This window comes from Lissotriton vulgaris, chromosome 5 (assembly GCF_964263255.1).
Source record: "Lissotriton vulgaris chromosome 5, aLisVul1.2, whole genome shotgun sequence".
In the NCBI taxonomy this organism is placed as follows: Eukaryota; Metazoa; Chordata; class Amphibia; order Caudata; family Salamandridae; genus Lissotriton; species Lissotriton vulgaris.
Genome location: NC_141693.1, coordinates 287,939,650 through 287,959,207, shown reverse-complemented (window position 1 = coordinate 287,959,207; position 19,558 = coordinate 287,939,650). Strand labels below are relative to the sequence as shown.

The following is a 19,558-nucleotide window of genomic DNA, read 5'->3' as shown; positions in this document are numbered from 1 at the left end:
AACTCCTCCATGGAAAGCTCCGGAAGATGGGATAGCGTGATGGTAGTTTTAGGAGTGGCAGTGGTGCCCTGCCGAGATCCTGTAGAGTTATGTATCTGTCCAATTTAATGTATTTGTTATCATTTATTGTTAAAAAGTTATTCAGATTTTACTTGATTTCCTCTGTCCCGGGAAACAAGTCAGGACAATTATTAAACATATCTTTAAGTCTTGTCTCACAGCATAAAAAACATATTGATGCTGATAATCATGACATCTTATGTCTTGCTTTCGTACCGCCATTGTTTTGGTCTCACATCATAGCAAGGTATAAACAGTCTCTATACTGCTTATATGTTACCGGTGTTTTTATATATTATATGTGTTTTTCTAGCGCTCGTCTCGAATCACTCGTCAGGGTATCTATGCGCTCCATAGAAGGTGTTTCTAGCAGCCCTTGGGGGCTTACTCGAAGAGACAGGCCTTAAACTTCTAGCGCAAGTCAAGAAGAGAGAAGAAATGAGTGTACGGAAAGGCGTGGTGCAGTCTCGCCTAATTAATTTGTGTCTTGAAACGGCTGCCTTTCTCCGCGGTTTAAATAAGAACAGGTCTAGGTGATGTGTAAATGAGTGCTTAAAGCAGTCTGTAACGTGCTCTTTCAGATCGGAACCGTTTTATTTTTTTGCAGATTTATACAGCACGAACTCGACCCGAAGGTATTGGAGCGCTTTACATAAATACCAGCTGCAATACAGAGGGGCACATTTATTTTTGGTAGGCACGGAGAGATTAATTGATTTTCCCAGAATCACAGCCACTTAGACATTAAAATATATATGTTTAGCCAATCACCAGCCAAGGACAATCTTCGCGCACTCTCAGTCAATAAAAAGCTGACAGCGTTCAGCTAGCCAATCCAACAATACATAGCTCTTCTAACCAATGCAAGATCGCAACACTCCCTCCAACTAGAGGCAGCGGTTCTTACTGTTCCATTGGCTGTGCGCGTTCCAGTCTCCGTTTGTGTCCGCTTTAATTATTGGGCGAACGCTGTCTGTTCAAAATGCAATCAATGAGGATATAGGATATTGAATACCCGTACAGTCAAGAGAAATTGTAGACCGGTGGTCCCTGCCGACCGAAGGATGGTGTTCCTTAGTTTGTCACGTTGGGTACGGAGCAGAGGCCCAGACCGGTACTGGCGGGTGCAGGAAGTACTGAAGCATGCTCGGGTGAGCCAGAAAAACACATGTCGGAACAGTTCTCGACTTCCGATTTTGGGCGGTGCACTGCTGACCTTCATTTACAGTTGTATATTGCTCGAGCTCGGCACAAAGGCATTGAAGTGCTTTACATGAGCACTATATTACATTACATTACATAATTTCAGAATCATGTTTTAAGGCATGGGGCGATGACTCGATGGATGCTAAGCGGATTTTCCCTTTGTCACCGTGCTTTTAATGGGCAGGGACTGAGTACCTGCACTTCGTTAGTTTGAATGGTAGAGTATCTGCACTTATCAGCACTGCTGCAATATATGTAATGAGGCAGTGCCCGCACGTCTTAGAGCAAATCGTTACTTTATATTCTGAGTACCTGTACTTCTATAATTCTGTTTAAAACGCTGCTTTCTCACACATCTTGAACAACCGATATGTTGTGACACTAATGCAACAGTCGATGTTTAGCCCATATTATATTATATATTAATGTTCTGATGAAATACATCCCCGGTATAAAACGTCTCACTAGTTTAACATATTGCACTACGTCGTATTTGTGGGTTACGTTTTCTTTGTGTGGTTTTCCTTGACACTCCCTGACGTCATAGCATCCTGCTTGGTTTAGGGTCCTAATGTTGCCTAGCGAGTCATTTTGGCTTTGAAGGACTCGCTGGACAGCAGTTTACCTTGGAGCTCTGTGTATTGGCTGCTTTGTGGACTTATTCTATTTGTATGCTGGAATATCAACTAAACCTGTATTCATCCACTTCTTCGTGATCCTGTCATGCGATTGCCACAATTTATTAGTGACTAGGATTAAAAGGACTGCAGTGAGGATTACGGACTCCTGTGAAGCCCACCGAAGCGCATTTCAGTAGTTAATATTTTCTACATTTCGGCCTGTTTCATTTGGCGCGGCCTCTCTTCTCATTGGATTACCTGGTATGTGCTGTCTCATTAAAGTTTCAATATTTTAAATAACATCTTTTTGGAAAATGTACAGTTACCTGTAGCTGATTTTGAAACTCCCACTTCACTTTGGCAGTGTGCGCTCTGCAGTTAGGGTTGAGCAAAAAATTTTGCTTCGCCAGTGGAGTTTAACCCACTCTGTATTCCGCTTGGAACACAGAGTTCCAGCAAAATCTACGAACCACTCACTGCATGGTGGATATTTTTCCCGCTTGGCTCGTCATCTTAAAGTTGGCGAGCTCGAGGGGGAATTTGCGTCCTTAGTGCGATTTTCAGGCTCTAGAACACCTCCCAGTGAGATTTCTCAATGCGGGTGGCTGCGGCAGGTCCGCATTGAGAAAACTGTTGCTCGAATAGAAAATCTCCTTGAGCTGCAAAATGAAGCAGCATCCTCGGGCATCCCGCATGGTGCAGTTTGCGCTGATTTTTACAGCACAGAATAAGGTCCCGGTGCTAAAAATCCGGACGAGCAGAGCAATGTGCTGAATTCTACCCGATCGTAGAGCTCAGCGGAATCTTGCTGAGTTTTTATGTAACTCCATGGAGTGAAACACTGCGAGTTCCGCCCAGCCCGAGGGTAAGCAGATTACAGAGCTCAGTCCAAAGACGAGTGCTATTTCAAAAGTACCATGCAGTAATTTGGGAGCTCCTTCAGACTAAGTGACCATTTATTTTTCAGCCTACAGACCGCCTCATTAGGAGGTGGGTCATTTTATTTTGTGCTCTTCTGGCAGGTGACTTTCATTATGGCATCTAATCCGGTGTTCCAACTTCAACCAGGTTCTTTTTTTCTACAAAGCACAGGAAAACCTAGTGTAAAATGGCAACAATGGCTTAAAACATTTAAGAACTACATTGTCACTGACAAAAATAATGTTGCTCCTGAAAGAAAACATGTCTGCTAGGAGATGCAAGTCAAGAGATTTTTCACAATTTACCTGAAATTGAACCACCAGCGGGCAGTTTATTCCATGTTTATACTGAAGCTATTACACTCTTAGAGGAAACATTTACTGCACAACCAAGCATTATATTGGAGCCGCATAGTTTCTATCAAAGGTAACAATTTGCAGTTGAAAGCATAGAAGAGTATTTTTTCACTATATGCATTTTAGTGTCAAAATGTGAACTTGGTGAAAACATTGATACTTACTTGAGTGACCAATTTTGTTTTCAACTGTTTTTTGTAAAAAAAACAAAAACATCCAAACATAGATATTGGCTTGCATGAATACTATTTTTCAGAGGTGTTAGACATTGCGAAAAACATATAACATTCTTCCATATCCACAAAAGCCATAGCTGGTAGTACAGCAAGTAGTGGGGAAGTTTGTGTCATTTCTGATAAAGCTAAAGAGACTTTCTTTGACAAAGGAAGTAACATGTTTATGCAACAAGGAAAACCAGCGTGTTTCAGCTGTGGGTCAAAATGTCATCTTCGGAATAATCCTACATGTCCAGCTTTGAGAAGAAATGCAAAAAAGTTGCTTTTTTCAAGGAGTTTGTCGGTCTAGCAGGAGCACTTCTACTGTAAGGATTAATAGAGTGAAGGATGTAGAATATTATTTTGTTAATAACTTGGTGCTTACAGTTTGATAGTGAATGTAGTGTTAATGAATCTGTATAATTGAATACACCATTTGCTATGGTTCTTATTGGTGGGATTGTATTGAAATTTACGGTGGACTCTGGGTCTTTCATAGCAATTCTATCGGATGCCGCCTTTTTATATGAAGACATTTAACAAGGAGTTGTTGGGGCCCGATGTTCATTCAAAGGCCTTAGGTGGTAAAGCTATTGACATTTTGGGATATTTTCAAGAACCTTACAATTCAAAGGCTGCTTAGTTTTCACAAAAATGTATGTAGCTCTCACAATTTGTGATGCAGTAGGCTGGCGTGATCTTGGTAGAGTGAGTATAATTTTGAAACCTGGCACTGATAATCCCATTGTTTTGGGTGACATGCTTATTTTGACTATTGAAATAGAATGTGATAGCACTGGGAAATAAAATAAATCGATTTTGGACAAATATTCTTACATTTTCAAGTCTAATGTTGGGTATGTGTAGCATTGTCCAAATAAAAGAATATATTCTGGAAGCTGTTGTGATATTTCAGTTGCAAGTTTTATTCCATTAAAGGACCCACGACCGCTTGCCACAACAGGAGCACAGTCAGTGAGACTAAAGAGTTGCAACAATTCTAGAATTCCCCACAAACAGGACACAAGTAGATTCATTAAAGAAACACGGCATATTAAATTACACTTCACCATCCCCCTTTTATTTACAGAAAATGAAAACATCAATAAGGTACAAAATCTCTAAAACTGATGGGAGCTGTTCTAATCCTACTACTACTATGCACATTACTACCACTTACACTCGGAGCATCACAACCACCAGTACTCTGCATAACAGATCTGGGAGTGACAGTCATTATCCCCTCTGCCACCACAAGAATTTAGAGAAACTGTGCCAGGAACAGCGCAAATACTGTCATTAAAAGAATTGGTCCAAACCAATCATCAGCATCATTCTTCTTCCATACACGTCTTGTCTGAAACTGGGATTTATAATGGCTGTCTGTTCTTTGCTCAACTTGACGAGCATTTTGTCACCCCTTGTCTTGCAACAACAAAGCCATTTTGGACACCTTTTAAGTACTTTTAACAGGTTCTTCAGGAAATTGAGTGTCCTTTCATTACCTTTACCGTTTTTTTGTTTAACACCCAATCACCAGACACCAGCCTCATCACTTTCACATGCTTACGCTGATCATAATTTCTTTTGCAGGCAGCTTGCTTTTCTTCCACATGTTCAGTAACCACCTTTAAATCCAAACTATCGGGCTTGTCCCACACTATATAGTAACCACACAGGATTTAAAGTGAAAATTTAAAGTGGAAATAGGGTATCTCCTCCTCAAAAGCGCATATGGAGAAACACCTGTTGCACTATGCGGAGTGGTTATGTAACTCCAGACTTTGTGGTGCAAATATGCTACATTATGTTTTTTAGCAACTGCTGTTGCACCCCTTCATTCTACAAGTAAGTTACCCTCTCAACAAGTCCAATGGAGGAAGGACTATATATTAGCACTTGAGTATACTTGATGCCCCACTTTCTAAGAAATCTAGCCATCTCTTCCGCAACAAAGGGCATTCCATTGTCAGTAACTATCTCCCTGGTCATGCCTTCAATGAGAAATAAACGTTCCAAAAATGAGGTCACACTACTGGTGTGAGCAACCTTGACAAAAGCAAAATATCACCAATTTGAAAAGTAGTCAATGGCCAAAATGAGATTTCTTATCACTGCCCAAAACATTGAATGGACCAGCAAAATCCAAACCTATTTTCTCCCAAGCACCCTTAGGCAATTCAATCGGACACAAAGGTGCAGTGGTGGTCTTCCAATGATTGATGGAACACAAACATTCAGCACACTTCACAAGAAGTTGTTTAACCTGACCATCGATACCAGGTCATCAATAGCTCTGTTTAATCTTTCTGATAGAAGCTGTAATGCCAAGATGCCCTTCTTGAGCGAGTGTAATAATCTTTCCCTGCAAACTTTCAGGTGGTATAAACATGTCTTGTCTTACTAGAATGCCATTAACTAGAGATAATTTGGATGCTACCTGAACAAAGACCTAATCTATAAAGACAAACTTCTATCACATGGCCACCCTTCAGTCAAAAACGTCGTCACATTATTCAATCATTCATTCTTGATACAACACTCACACCACTCATTTTCACTAATGCTGAAGTCTTCTGTAACGTCACACAGTTAAAATAACTTATCCTCATTCATATACCTTAGAACAAACCTAGCATAGTACTCCATAAGACCAAGGATGCTCTGGAGGAATCCTTCTCTGTAGGTATAGGAGCATCATTGATAGCTGTCATGAATAACAATTTAGGTTTTATCCCTCCATGTGAAATACGATGCCCAAAATAATTCACTTCCTCATTGACCAATTTGCACTTGCCCTAGTTGACAGTCGAACCATGTTTCCCCAGTTTATCCATCTCGTTGTCTTACAAAAGTTAGTGTGCTCCAAACTCTGAGTGAATAAGAATATCATCCTGAAAGTTTGGTACCATCCTCCCCACCAAACATCTGATCCATCAACCTTTAAAAAACACTGGCCGCCGACGACAGGCTGAACAGCATACATATGTATGTATAGATTCCAAACGGCGTTGCAAACGTCTTCATAGGTTGAGATTCTTAAGAGAGCAGGATCTGGTGGTATACTGAATGTAAATCAATGGTAGTGAAGTAATTACTTCCTCCAAGGCTGGCTAGCATATCATGAATCGTAGGAAGAGGATGGCAATCAACTAGATTATTGCGACTGAGAGCTCTCAAACTCGCACATAAACATATGTCACCTGATCGTTTGCGTGTTATTACGGCAGTGGAAACCCATTCAGATGACTCTACTGGTGTAATAATACTTTGGGAACACATTTCCTCCAATATTTTTTTAAGATCTTCCCTAGCTGGAATGGGGACTGGTCTGACTTTTTCTTTTGAGCAACTAGAGTGACATTATTTTTCAATTTGATGGTGTGCTGAACCTTTAACAGTTCCAACTTTGTCACTGAACACAGAAGCAAACATGGAAAACTGACCATGCAATACGCTACCATGATCACCTTTATGCACATGTATTTGTAATGTAGATATGTACCTATCTTTGTGTTTTGCTTTGTATAAACATGTAGAATAATTATGTTGTTTAAAATTATTTTTTTGTTTTAAGTACAACAGCACTTGAAAACCAGAGGTTATCTAATGTATCTTTAATCTACATATACTTACTTCCTTTATGAATCTATATACCTTCCTTGTACTTGGTTCAATATATTTATTACTTTTCTCCTAAAAAAGCATATTCAAATATTCAATGCACTACCTTATTTCTCATCCTGTACCTCTATCAATATCTTTAATCTACATATACTTACCTCCTTTATGCATCTATATACTTTCCATGTACGAATGGATCTTTTTATTACTTTCTTCTAATTCAGCAGATCAAATCCACTTCCCTATTTCTCACCCTATATATTCCTTTCTCAATATATATTCTACTTCAACTTTCTGACACATCTCAAACTTCTTTTTACTACTCTTTCCAATGCAGCTCCATATTTCTCACCTTATACCTCTATCAATATATCCACTCTCTCATTTATCCCATACCACTACTGTGATCCCCAAAATAACCCTTTCTAGACTCTCCCCTACTCTAACCCTCCTTGCATCATCTGACACCTCTTTTACTATACAGATCCCCCAAAATAAGCCTTTGTAAACTCTTCCCTCTGACTCTTCCCCTCCACATCCTGTTTTACTTATCCCAAGCCTCCTCCTACTGCTATTCCCTCCAAAACAAACAAAAAAAGTCTAAATCATTAATTCTTCTATCCCTCCACTATCCTTTTCAACCAAAACAGACTAACATGTCCACTTCTCAAATTTTATATTTCCCTGTAGTAATTCACCACTAATCCTTTATGGGTTCCAGTTTAGCCTGCTACCCGCTGAAAACATGCGTCAACATCTCATCAGGGGGTAGCAAGCACTATATAAATGCAAACCTTTTCCCTCTTCTATCCCTCCGCAACCCTTCCCAATCCAAATAACCTCCGAACATATCCACCACTCAAATTAATTTCATATTTCACTATACTAATTCAATACTAATCCTTTATGGGTTCCAGAGTAGCATGCTACTTGCCTAAAAAGCGCTTCAACACCCCATCAGGGGTAGCAAGCGCTATATAAATGCAAACCACTTTCCCTCTTCTATCCTTTCGCATCCAAATAATTAACTTACCTATCCACCACTGAAATTACTTTCATTTTTCACTATACTAATTCAACATTAATCCTTTATGGGTTCCGGAGTAGCTAGCTACTCACCGAAAAAGTGCTTTGTCAGGGTTAGTAAGCGCTATATAAAAGCTATTACAATACAATATGTTCCAATAACAAAATGGGTAAATCTCCTAGTACAACTCGCTCTGAATGTCCTGGTGTAAGAATAATACCCATGTTAGCTTGATCTTGTCATCCCAAAATATTGCATCCATTCAGTGCGACATATATCTTGGTATAAATCTCTCTACCTTTAAACTTAACCACCTCAGTAAAATCACCTATTTATAATGATATCATACTCCCTGAATGCTTTTGGTTGGCATCCATTGGTCTCAATAAGGTATTAGACCAAAATATATCAAATCTGATATCTGCAAGAATGGTAATAGGTGAACCAGAGTCAGCCATGACACCCAAATTAACGGCACCAATCGGAACCACACAAATAGGACCTTTTATCAATTTTGCGAGAACCATTCCGTGTATTGAGCTCCACATTTAATAACTCATTTAACCCTTCACCTGCTGACTCTTCTTCACTGAGCTGATACACTCTGTACTTAGCTTTAGTAGATTTGCTTAGTGTAAAAATTCCCAATTTTTTTGAAATTGTTGGACCTCTTTCCTTGTGCAGGACTTGTACTACTATTAACCATATGATATTTAGAATCCCATATATAGCATGCTCCAGTCATCTTCTTATATGTGGTTTTCTTACTTTTGTTCTTTTGTAAGCTAGCATTAACATTAGTATCTTCCACCTCTGCTACCTGCATTCCACTCCTACCTTCTAAAGATTTACTCTTGCGAGGCCCGACAGGCGCCTGGAATGCAGGTGATCGGAGACCGCACAGGAGCCTGGTCAGAGGACGCAGCCATAGCTGTAGCATTTTGAGACTTCTATACCCAGCTACAAGCAGGGCAAAAGCTGGAGGAAGCAGAAGGGATGCATGCGTACCTCGCGGAAGTGCAACTCCATACACTGGCTTCGACCCACTCAGAGCAACTAGAGGGGGACATTTTAATAAACAAAGTCATAGTGGCTTTATCAAGACTCCAATTAGCCGAACCTCCTGGACCCGACGGTTACACCGTGGCCTTTTACAAACAATTTTGCTCTACGCTCGCACCACTTCTGACCAGGTTTTTTAATTCCTTCGCCTCCCCTAGGGCAATTCCGAATCTATGCTCAAGGCAGCCATAGAAGTAAATCCTAAGCCTCAAAAGAACAAAACCAGCTGCGGGGCATACCGCTCCATATCCCTCCTGAATATAGATCTAAAATTATACCCAGGGATCTTGGCGCGTCGATTAGCTATTCACATGCCAGGAATGATTGACCCTGATCAGGCGGGATTCTTTCCGTACAGGCAGATGAGTGACAACACTGAGGGTCTTGCACCTAATCGAGAAGGCGTTACGGATCCCAGGAGATTTCATGCTCCTCACCGTTGATGTGGAGAAGGCCTTATTTGTAGCGGGTATTGACTCACGCTGGACTTAGTTGACTCACGCTGGACTTAGCGAGAAAATGAGGACTCTAATACTGAACTGCTACCATTCTCCCACGGCTTTCTTTAGGGTAAATGGGCACACCTCGACTTCGTTCCTCATGGCCAGAGGCACACGGCAGGGGTGCCCCCTGTCACCCCTGCTCTTTGCAATGTAGATGGAGCCGCTGGCCTAAAGGTGTAGGGACCATCCACAAATTACTTGAATCCGATGTGGAGGCGACGTTCACACCATAAGCTTGTATGAGGACGATGTGCTGGTCACCTTTTCGGACCCAAAGGTATCTCTGGAGGGCCTTCCTGATGGAACTTGATTAATTTGTGCGGGCCTCGGGGATCAAGGTCAACATTGGAAAGTCTGTGGCTCTCAACCTCTCGCTGTCACCACACATACTTGCCAGCCTCCAACGGAGGCACCCAAGACAGAGGACATGGTCCCCTATTTGGGAATCCAGTTGGCACATACTCTACAAACTATTGAAAAAGTTAATTACGCCAGGTTACACACTCAAATTTGCTCAAATCTGATGCGGTGGAAGCATTACCCTATATCGTGGTTAGGAAGAATAGCAGCTGTTAAAATGACCGTCTTACCCAAGATCCTCTACTTGTTTCAGACGCTCCCTCTACAGCCCCCAGTGGGATGGCTAAACCGGGTACAGTCGGAACTCTCTTTTTTCATATGGCAGGGCCGTAAACCACGGATGAAGAAGATCCTTAGCACTCTCCCACCCACCGCAGGAAGGCTGGGGATTCCGGACATTCACCTTTAGTATAAAGCAGAGCAGCTGCGACACTTGAATGGAACTGAACTAAGTCTGAGAAACATTTGCTCTTTCAGGCGGTGGCTGGCATGTCGCTCAGAAAAATCCCATTTCAGAAGAAACCACACAGACCACCTAACCTATGCGCTTCCCTTGTCACACGATTTATATTAACCCCTTAAGTGCTGCCTCGGTGCATTGGCCGACGGCAGCACTACCTCCCCAGTGCTGCGCACGACCATTGGACGTCCATTCAGCACTAGTTCCAATGGACAGCGCAGCACTGGGGAGGAATGTTTAATAGCATCTATGAGGTTAACGGTTTGGGACCAGGTCAACACAAGATGTGGGCTCACTACCTTTCCCTCTCCTTTCACCCCGCTCTTTGACAACCCAGAATTTGGTCCGGGAATGGGCAAGACCACCTTCTCCCATTGGCGCGCTGCAGAGTGTCACGCCTTGGGCCATCTCTATGATGAACGAGGGGTGAACTCCTTTCCACGAGTTAGAACTAAATATGGAATCCCAGAATCAGAACGGTTGTGCTATCTGCAACTCCGACACTGGGCATCACACCCGACAACAAATCGCAGGCGCAGAGACACCTTACCCCTTATGATCGTTGGCTCCTCAAAGGAACATCTGACAAAAAACTAATTTCCGACCTGTACAAGATGCTCCTTACACGCTACACCTACACGTACAACGCTAGACTCACGCGCTGGGAGAAAGACCTAGGTCAAGCACTCTGTAGCAAGGAGTGGGAGGGGGCATACTATAGAGCACGGCATACAGCCAGCAATACGGACCTAATTGAAACATTAACCAAAATAGTCACCTACTGGTACTATACCCCGGAGTGGATTCACAAGGTAGGTCCCACACAAAGCCAGGACTGCTGGAGGGGTTGTGGGAAACCTGGCACGCTAGTCCATCTGCTTTTGGATTGTGAGCATTTACACCTTTACTGGACCCAAATCCTGGCGGAAATTGACCAACATCTGGATACTGAACTGCCAAGATTCCCTGCCTGTATCCTTTTAGGGGTGCCAAACTAATCTACCCCCTCAAGTTGAAAAGAGGAAGCCAAATTGTGATAGCCTTGGGGACGGCCATTCAAAACATCCTGCTGCATTGGAAAACACCTCGCATTCCTACACACACAGGCTGGCTTCAACACTTATGGCTTATAATAGGGATGGAGAAGATTTCTCTTACACTAGCGGGGAAAGGCTTTACCTTTGGAGAATTGTGGCAATCATTCTTGAACATACTAGTCCAATAGTTTCGGGAAGTCACGTGCCCCCAGGTACCTGCGCTTACTACGGTTGACCGCACCTGACACCACTACCACCCAGCCAGCTAACCAACAACAATAGGACACACTTGCTCCGCAAGTGATCTTTAATTTACAGTAAACGGGGGTAGGGAGGGTGGAGGCTTTCATTCACACTTTTACTTTACTTGTTGATACCTTGGTATATCAGCTACCTGGGCTCTGCGTAGCTCCTGCTTGATTACTCTATGTAATGTACACTGGCAACCAGCTGTTGAATCAATAAAAAGATGTAAACCTAAAGATTTACTCTTGCAATCCTAAGTGAAAATTCAAGAAGAAATCACAGAATGTTCTTTACTGGGCACAATAGCCATTACTTCATTTAAAGACTGTTTTTCACAAGTTAATATGAGTTATTGAATTTTATTGTTAAATACAAGTTGATCACGTAAAGATGCATCTAAATTGGTGCTACATTCACATTTAGTTGCTAACACCCTAAATAATCTTCAATAGATACCTCCGGCATCGGTTTACGTTAAAAAATAATAACTCTCTCTAACATGACAGACTGCTCATCCACATACTGTTTGCGCATACAAGCTAAGGCTTCCTCATAAACATCCCAAGTATCATCACCCGCAGCTACAACAGGTACATTATCAAAACCTTGTTGTCCTGTTTCCCCCAGACCATTGAAAAACAAAGCTTTCCTTTTATCATCCACCCACACTTTCACACATTCATCCATCCTTTCATCCTTCCATCCATCCATCCATCCTTCATCCATCCACCCTTTCATCTTTCCATCCATACATCCATCCTTTACCCATCCACCCTTGCATCCATCCACCCATCATTCATCCACCCACTTTTTCACACATCCATCCATCCATCCATGCAACCTTTTATCCATCCATACATCAATCCACCCTTTCATCCTCCCATCCATACATGCATCCCTAATTCATCCACCCTTTCATCCATAAGTCCATCCATCCATCGGTCCACCCTTTCATCCATCCACCCACCCATCATTCATCCTCCCACCTTTTCACACATCCATCCATGCATCATTCATCCATGCAACCTTTTATCCATCCATACATCCATCCATCGGTCCACCCTTTCATCCTTACATCCATACATCTATCCTTCATCCATCTATTCTTCACCCATCCACCCTTTCATCCTTACATCCATCCTTCACCATCCACCCTTTCATCCTTCCATTCATCCATCCACCCTTCATCCATCCACCCTTCATCCATCCACCCATCATTCATCCACCCAGATTTTTACACATCCATCCATCATTCCTCCATGCAACCTTTTATCCATCCATACATCCATCCACCCTTCCATCCACCCTTTCATCCTCCCATTCATACTTCTATCCATCATCCATCCACCCTTTCATCCATCCACCCACCCTTTCATCCATCCATCCACCCATCATTTATCCCCCCACCTTTTCACACATCCATCCATGTATCATTCATCCATGCAATCTTTTATCCATCCATACATCCCTTCTTCATCCACTCACCTTTTCATCCATCCATCCATCATTCATCCCCCACCTTTTCACACATCCATCCATGCATCATTCATCCATGCAACCTTTTATCCATCCATCCGTCCACCCTTTCATCCTTCCTTCCATCCATCCACCCTTTCATCCATCCATCCTTCATCCGTCCACCCTTTCATCCTTACATCCATACATCTATCCTTCATCCATCTATCCTTCACCCATCCAACCTTTCATCCATACATCCATACATCCATCCTTCATCCATCCACCCTTTCTTCCTTCCATCCATACATCCATCCTTTACCCATCCACCCTTCCATCCATCCACCCACCCATCATTCATCCACCCACCTTTTCACACATCCATCCATCATTCATCCATGCAACCTTTTATCCATACATACATCCATCCACCCATTCATCCTCCCATCCATACATCGATGCATCATCCATCCACCCTTTCATCTATCCACCCACCCACCCTTTCATCCATCCCCCATCATTCATCCCCCCACCTTTTCACACATCCATCCATGCATCATTCATCCATGCAATCTTTTATCCATCCATACATCCATCGTTCATCCATCCACCCTTTCATCCATCCATTCACCCATCATTCATCCACCCATCTTTTCACACATCCATCCATCCATCCATTATTCATCCATGCAACCTTTTATCCATCCATACATCCTTCATCCAGCTACCCTTCCATCCACCCTTTCATCCATCCACCCTTTCATCCATCCACCCTTTCATCCATCCACCCTTTCATCCATCCACCCTTTCATCCACCCACCCTTTCATCCACCCATTCATCATTCATCCACCCACCTTTTCACACATCCATCCATCCTTCATCCTTACATCCATCCATCCACCCATCATTCATTCACCCACCTTTTCTGTGCCTTTCTCATGGGGGAGGGGGGTGGGTCAGTATCTCTCTGCGTGTTTTTCCTTCTTTCCCGATCATGGGAGGGCATCTCTGTGCCTCCCTGCTGCAGGTGTGGGATGTGTCACAGGACCCACAGCTCCAGGCGCGCATTATCCATTGACCTCAAAGGGCAGGCTACACTACAGCCTGCTCCCCCAGCCCCCCTCCCCGACTTCCCCCAGCTCGAAACGGCTTCAGGGACACACACAGCCACACCCGAGTACTTTACAAGTCTTTTACTTGTTAATGAGGCTTCGATGTTTTTCACACCTCGGTGTGAATTAGGCTTCGCCATGAGCACCCTCATCAGCCCAAGCCAGGGACAGAATCTGCGACCCCCTTCAAAGGACTCCACGACCCCCCTGGGGGTCGCGCCCCACAGATTGAAGACCTCTGTAATTTATTTAGATCCGTCTATTGCCACCAAATATTTTTTAAAGATCCTATACTATTTATGCCATGCCATTGACGGTTTACCTGGATTCTTTAAAAATGTTGTACAGCATTATTGGGCATAGCCATAGCAAATAAGCCCAACAAGAAACACTTGTAATTCACCGGAGAAAACCAAAGTACCTTCAAATAGCAAAGAAACTGAGTCTTGTGTAGAATCCACTTAGAAATATGTGCCTGTCACAGAATGAAGTATGTGTGCCCGTCATGGAAATAAGCGAGAAGTAGAATTGAATCAGTGGAATTCATAATGTAGGGTCGAAGCAACACGGTACAACTCTGAATGTGTATCAGGTGCCCGTCACGGAAACAGGCTATCCCCTGATGATCAGGAATTGCAAGGAAAGAACAACGTGTTGTTCTAACATCCCAATGAGGAGCAGCCCAACGAATCAAAATAGCTGCAGGAAAAAATGGTAAACATGGTTTTCTAAAGGAATTAGAAGCACAGGAAATCAAGACGCGCCAACGCGCAGAGACTGATTAGCATCAGCCGGATCTCGCTCACAGGACAGTCGTGCTCGCAAACAGTCATGCTCCACAGCAGAAGACCAGTTGGTAGTGCATGTTTTGAAATACAGAGCAGACTGTGGAACAGCTTAAGTAAATACCGATCCCCTCACATGATCCATATGTAAACACTAAGGAATGCAGGTATTTCATCACCCTAAAAAACTCACATGTGCAAAGAAATCCAACCCACTCACATGAGCAAGTAAATCCAATATCCTAACATCCATCTCTCATCCATAAAAGTATGGTCTCTTGACATATGTTAGTTGTCAGTGGGTCCCAAAAGCTCCTTAATTCACCAATCGCTTATCGCCATATAAATGTAGCATTGTCTAAACAAAAGAACCATTCCTGAAAGCTGCTTTGATAATTGCAATTGCTGGTTTTATTCCAGTAAAGGGCCCAGGACCGCTTGCCACAACGGCAGCACAGTCAGTGAGACTAAACAGTTGCAACAATCTAGAATTACCCACAAACATGACACAAGTAAATTCTAAAATACGTAAATTCTAAGCATCAGAGAAATATGCCCTATTAAATTATACTACACCCATACTACAGCGTCAAAGGAGTCCAACATGCAACATTAAGCGAAACTCTGGTGCCTTTTCTGTTAAACATAAATTCAAGCCTGTACCACCCAGTGTTGGAGAAGTACTGAAGCAGTTGTTGGATGACGTGTAAATAATTGTATAATTCAATCTACAGACTACTCTGAATTGGTTTAATTCAGAGTAGTTGGTTTAAGGTGTAGTCTTAGCTCAGATCAAGTCTAGGAAGTTTCATTTGTGTGCTGACTTGCAGTCTTTGAACAAGAACATTGTAGTAGATGGTCATCCCATCCTCTACCCGGGCAAGATGGCCACCGATATGGACCTCGTAGAGCTCCTTGATTTAGGATCAATAATCAATAGATATCCCTATCTTAACCTAGCCATTCAACCTGCTTTCATACAACCGCTCACAGAACATTCTACAAAGGACTTTACTTAATTTGCCCCCACCATCCATGGTTTGTATTTGGCGAACAATTCTCCTTCCCTGACGATGATACCGCGTGGACCAAGTGGCTGTCTTCAGATCAGTTTCTAGCTCTTCCCACGGCCACCAGGGCAATTGCTGAAGATAATCACCACTGGGCGTGCTCTGCCCTTTCCCATCACTGTTTTTAGAAGGGCCAGTGGCTGGCTTTGATTGTGGATTTGGGGACGAGGTTGCTCAGCGGCTGAGACTGTGCAGAGGATTTCAGAGGGCACAGCGAGCTGTTCCACCTTGTTGGTGCAGGCACCCATTATTCACCTTTGTTTGGGTCGATTTGCATCACCCGTCTACCCATCGTGCCATGATCTGGCCTGTTTTGGAGTGCCCAGCAGCTGTTTTGGAGTGCCCAGCAGCGCTGAACCGGTGGCAGCCAACTGTTTTGACCGTTGACCACCCCCTCCCCGAGACACTCACACAAGCCTCTTTCTCCCCACTCTGTGTGACAGCACTGAGCGGTAGACCACAGGAGTTGTGGCTCCCTCCATTTCATTTGCCTGCTTTCTCCGACCCCTTTATTTTGAGGCCAGCTTCAAGCCGTCAAGGGTAGGGGGCCCAGCAGCCTTCCTTTCACTTGCTCACACCGAGGTCTGCAGGTATTGGGGCACCCTCTCCCTCAGAGCATTGAGACTCCCAGTTGGGAGATCTTGCTTTAATGGTGAATTTTGGCAGATAGCATTAGTGGCTATCTGGAGTCCCCTGCATGGGCGATTTGAGTTGTTGGGGCCTTGTATTATTTTGTGGCTCAGATCCTTGTGCTGTTGCCTTTTGGCCATTTTAGCATCCCCTCTCTTTGTCTCGGGTATGAGGGCCGCTACCTAAGCTCGTGACCCAGGCATTGCTTCTAGAGAAACAAAGGTCTGTTGACTTGTTCTTCTATACAAGGTACAGACTGCCCTTTTTTTTCTCACCACTCTGACGCCTAGCCTGATTAACCTAGTTCTCCCATTGATCGTTAGCTGCTCGCTCAACATGGGCCCCAATTCCCCTAGAGTAGTGGACAACAAACTAGATAAAGCCTACAGGACTTAATGCCTACATAATTAAGTACCCTCCTAATCTAACTAAAAATGCATCTAAAAGCCTAAAACACAGACTCCTCAAATCTCACATAGAAACTCTTCTCTCCGCCCCACATTAATGCTCTAATGAAGGAACTATAATTAGAGACCTCATGTTCTACACAAAAAGAGGAGCGCAATGGAGGAAAGCCTTATACTCCATTCTCTGGATCACCAATTCCAGGAAAACACCACTAGGTCTTAGACTATCAGTAGCTCCCTCGCCCTTCTGTAGAGCAGAGGCTACCATATCCCTATATAACAATGGGATCATCCTTCTACACTCTTCAAATAGCAATCTAGAAATATTGACCAGCCCCTGCTCCCGCACCATAACCCCCTCCTACAATACCTTAGATGCAACACCTTCTGCGTGGACCGTTGCTCACCCTTGAAGCACAGAACCAGATGACATTGGCACTACTCCTCTAGAACAGTGAGCACAGACTTATATAATCCTGGCCACAGACATATATAATCCTGGCTCTAATACCACCCCCACGACCATACCCCCGTCTTCGAACTCACCTTCGCGGGTCCTGCTTGCACTCCCAAATCTCCCCCCAGGGCCATTTGCCAACCATATTGGAGTCCAAATTACCTAACCTAATTAACAAATCGTCTTGTATGACTCCTATTCAGCTCTCGAACTCCTCTCTTCCCCCACTACCACCTAACTCCATCCTTACCCAGGCACACCCTCGGCCGGATCTCCTTGACCAGCAAATGGGACTGTGGAGCCAGGGCCCGTGCCTCGTCCTTGGAGGTACTGCACCCGTGGTAGACAGGCGACTATGACGGCTTGATCCCTGTTCGCCCTGTTGGACCTAGAGCAGGAGTGGCCACTGCGGTATCCTGCCGGCGGATGGTGGGAGGTCTACCTCTACGACAAGCTCCGGTGCCCGGAAGTGGAGGTAACGATTGGGGCACTGAGGTGCCGGGGTTGGGGTGGAGGATTTGGCCGGTCAGGCGGTTGTTGGGGGGGGGGGGGCCCTAGTCGCTGCGGCTTCCTTTGATTGTCCCATCTCCTCTTCCCTCTCGCACTCCTGGCGCCCTACCCACAATCTGAGGCCGAGGTGAATTGACCGGGCTGAACCGGATGCTGCGCAAAGGTGCACACCAAGGATCATCTGGCACAACATCCTTGGACCCTCCACTTGTCGAGCGCACGTTAAGAGGGTCCGGAGAGGGGCCCGGCCTGAGGACCACTGGGACCCGGTCCTCCCTGGGGTCGGATCATGGGCAGAACAGACAGGGCCGCAAACGTTCTGGCCACCCAGACTAAAATGGACTGCTTCACCACCCCAAAGGGGGGGCTGCTGGGGGGGTGGCAGGACAGGAAGCCTCCGTCCGCCGAACTGGCAACGATCCTCTCGGCTATCCACACATCCCGGACCTCGGTTGAAGGCAAAATTGCAGAGTCGGGGTGGACATGACGCTCATTAGGCAGGACCTCCGTAATGCAAATGCCCGGATTAAGGAGACTGAATCTAGGATCTCCTCGGTGGAGGACGACGTGCAGCACCTGAAGGCTCAGGTGGCGCATACTCGGGAGCTGCACCGCCGGACGGAGGACTCGGAAAATAGGTCCAGGCGCAACAACCTCCGCCTGGTGGGCTTTCCTGAGGGGGCGGAGCAGGGTCATGCAGTGGATTTCCTAAAACGATGGTTGAGATCCTGGGTCCCAGAGGAAACCCTTTCCCTGTGGTTTGCGACTGAGTGGGCCCATCGGTCCCTGGCCCCCAAGCCACTGCCGGGTGCTCCTCCTTGCCGGATTATAATGCGGACCCTTAACTTCAAAGACCGTGACATCATCCTAGCTGAAGCCCATAAGCAAAAACGGCTCCTACATGAAAGCTGCGTCATTATGATCTTCCCGGATTACACCTGCGAGATTCAGGGCCAGAAGCGCTCCTTTAGTGAGGTTAAGCAAAAGCTTAGGGCACTTAACATCCAGTATCAGCTCCTCTTCCTGGCTCGCCTGAGGGTGATTTTTGGAATCAAGACTCTGTTCTTCGACAATCTGACAGAGGCGTGGACCTGGGCTACGGAAGAGCGTCCTCTGCGGGTCGACGGCCGAGTCATGGAGGAGGGGGGGTGAGGGATGGGCTACACCGGTCTGCTCTCCAGCCTCCCCGCAACCGCTCCCATAGGCGCCGTGATCGGAGGCGGGCCCGCTCCGACTCCCCGCCAGGTCACACACAACAGTCCACGCAGGTTGAGGAAGGCACATTGCCTGGGAGGCGCTCTGGATCATCAGGCCGGCAGGACGACGGAGTTGCTACGACCCGGCCCTCTGTGATTGACCTTCCGGACACAGACCTCTCCCGTAGCCCGATGCTGCTGAGGGGACCCTGCTTGAGCCGTCCTCTGCCCGCCGGGC

At 44.8% G+C, this 19,558-nt stretch overlaps 1 protein-coding gene across 1 annotated transcript in view; it reads left to right on the top strand.

Annotated features, from left to right (window-relative positions):
- Positions 1–1,024: 1,024 nt before the first annotated feature.
- The window catches only part of MRPL20 (mitochondrial ribosomal protein L20), a 37,786-nt gene continuing 19,252 nt past the window's right edge, over positions 1,025–19,558 (top strand). Inside the window, exon 1 of the mRNA XM_086921454.1 lies at positions 1,025–1,211. Coding sequence (XP_086777580.1) covers positions 1,125–1,211 — 87 coding nt within the window. The 5' untranslated portion in view covers positions 1,025–1,124. The remainder of the gene's footprint in view (positions 1,212–19,558) is intronic.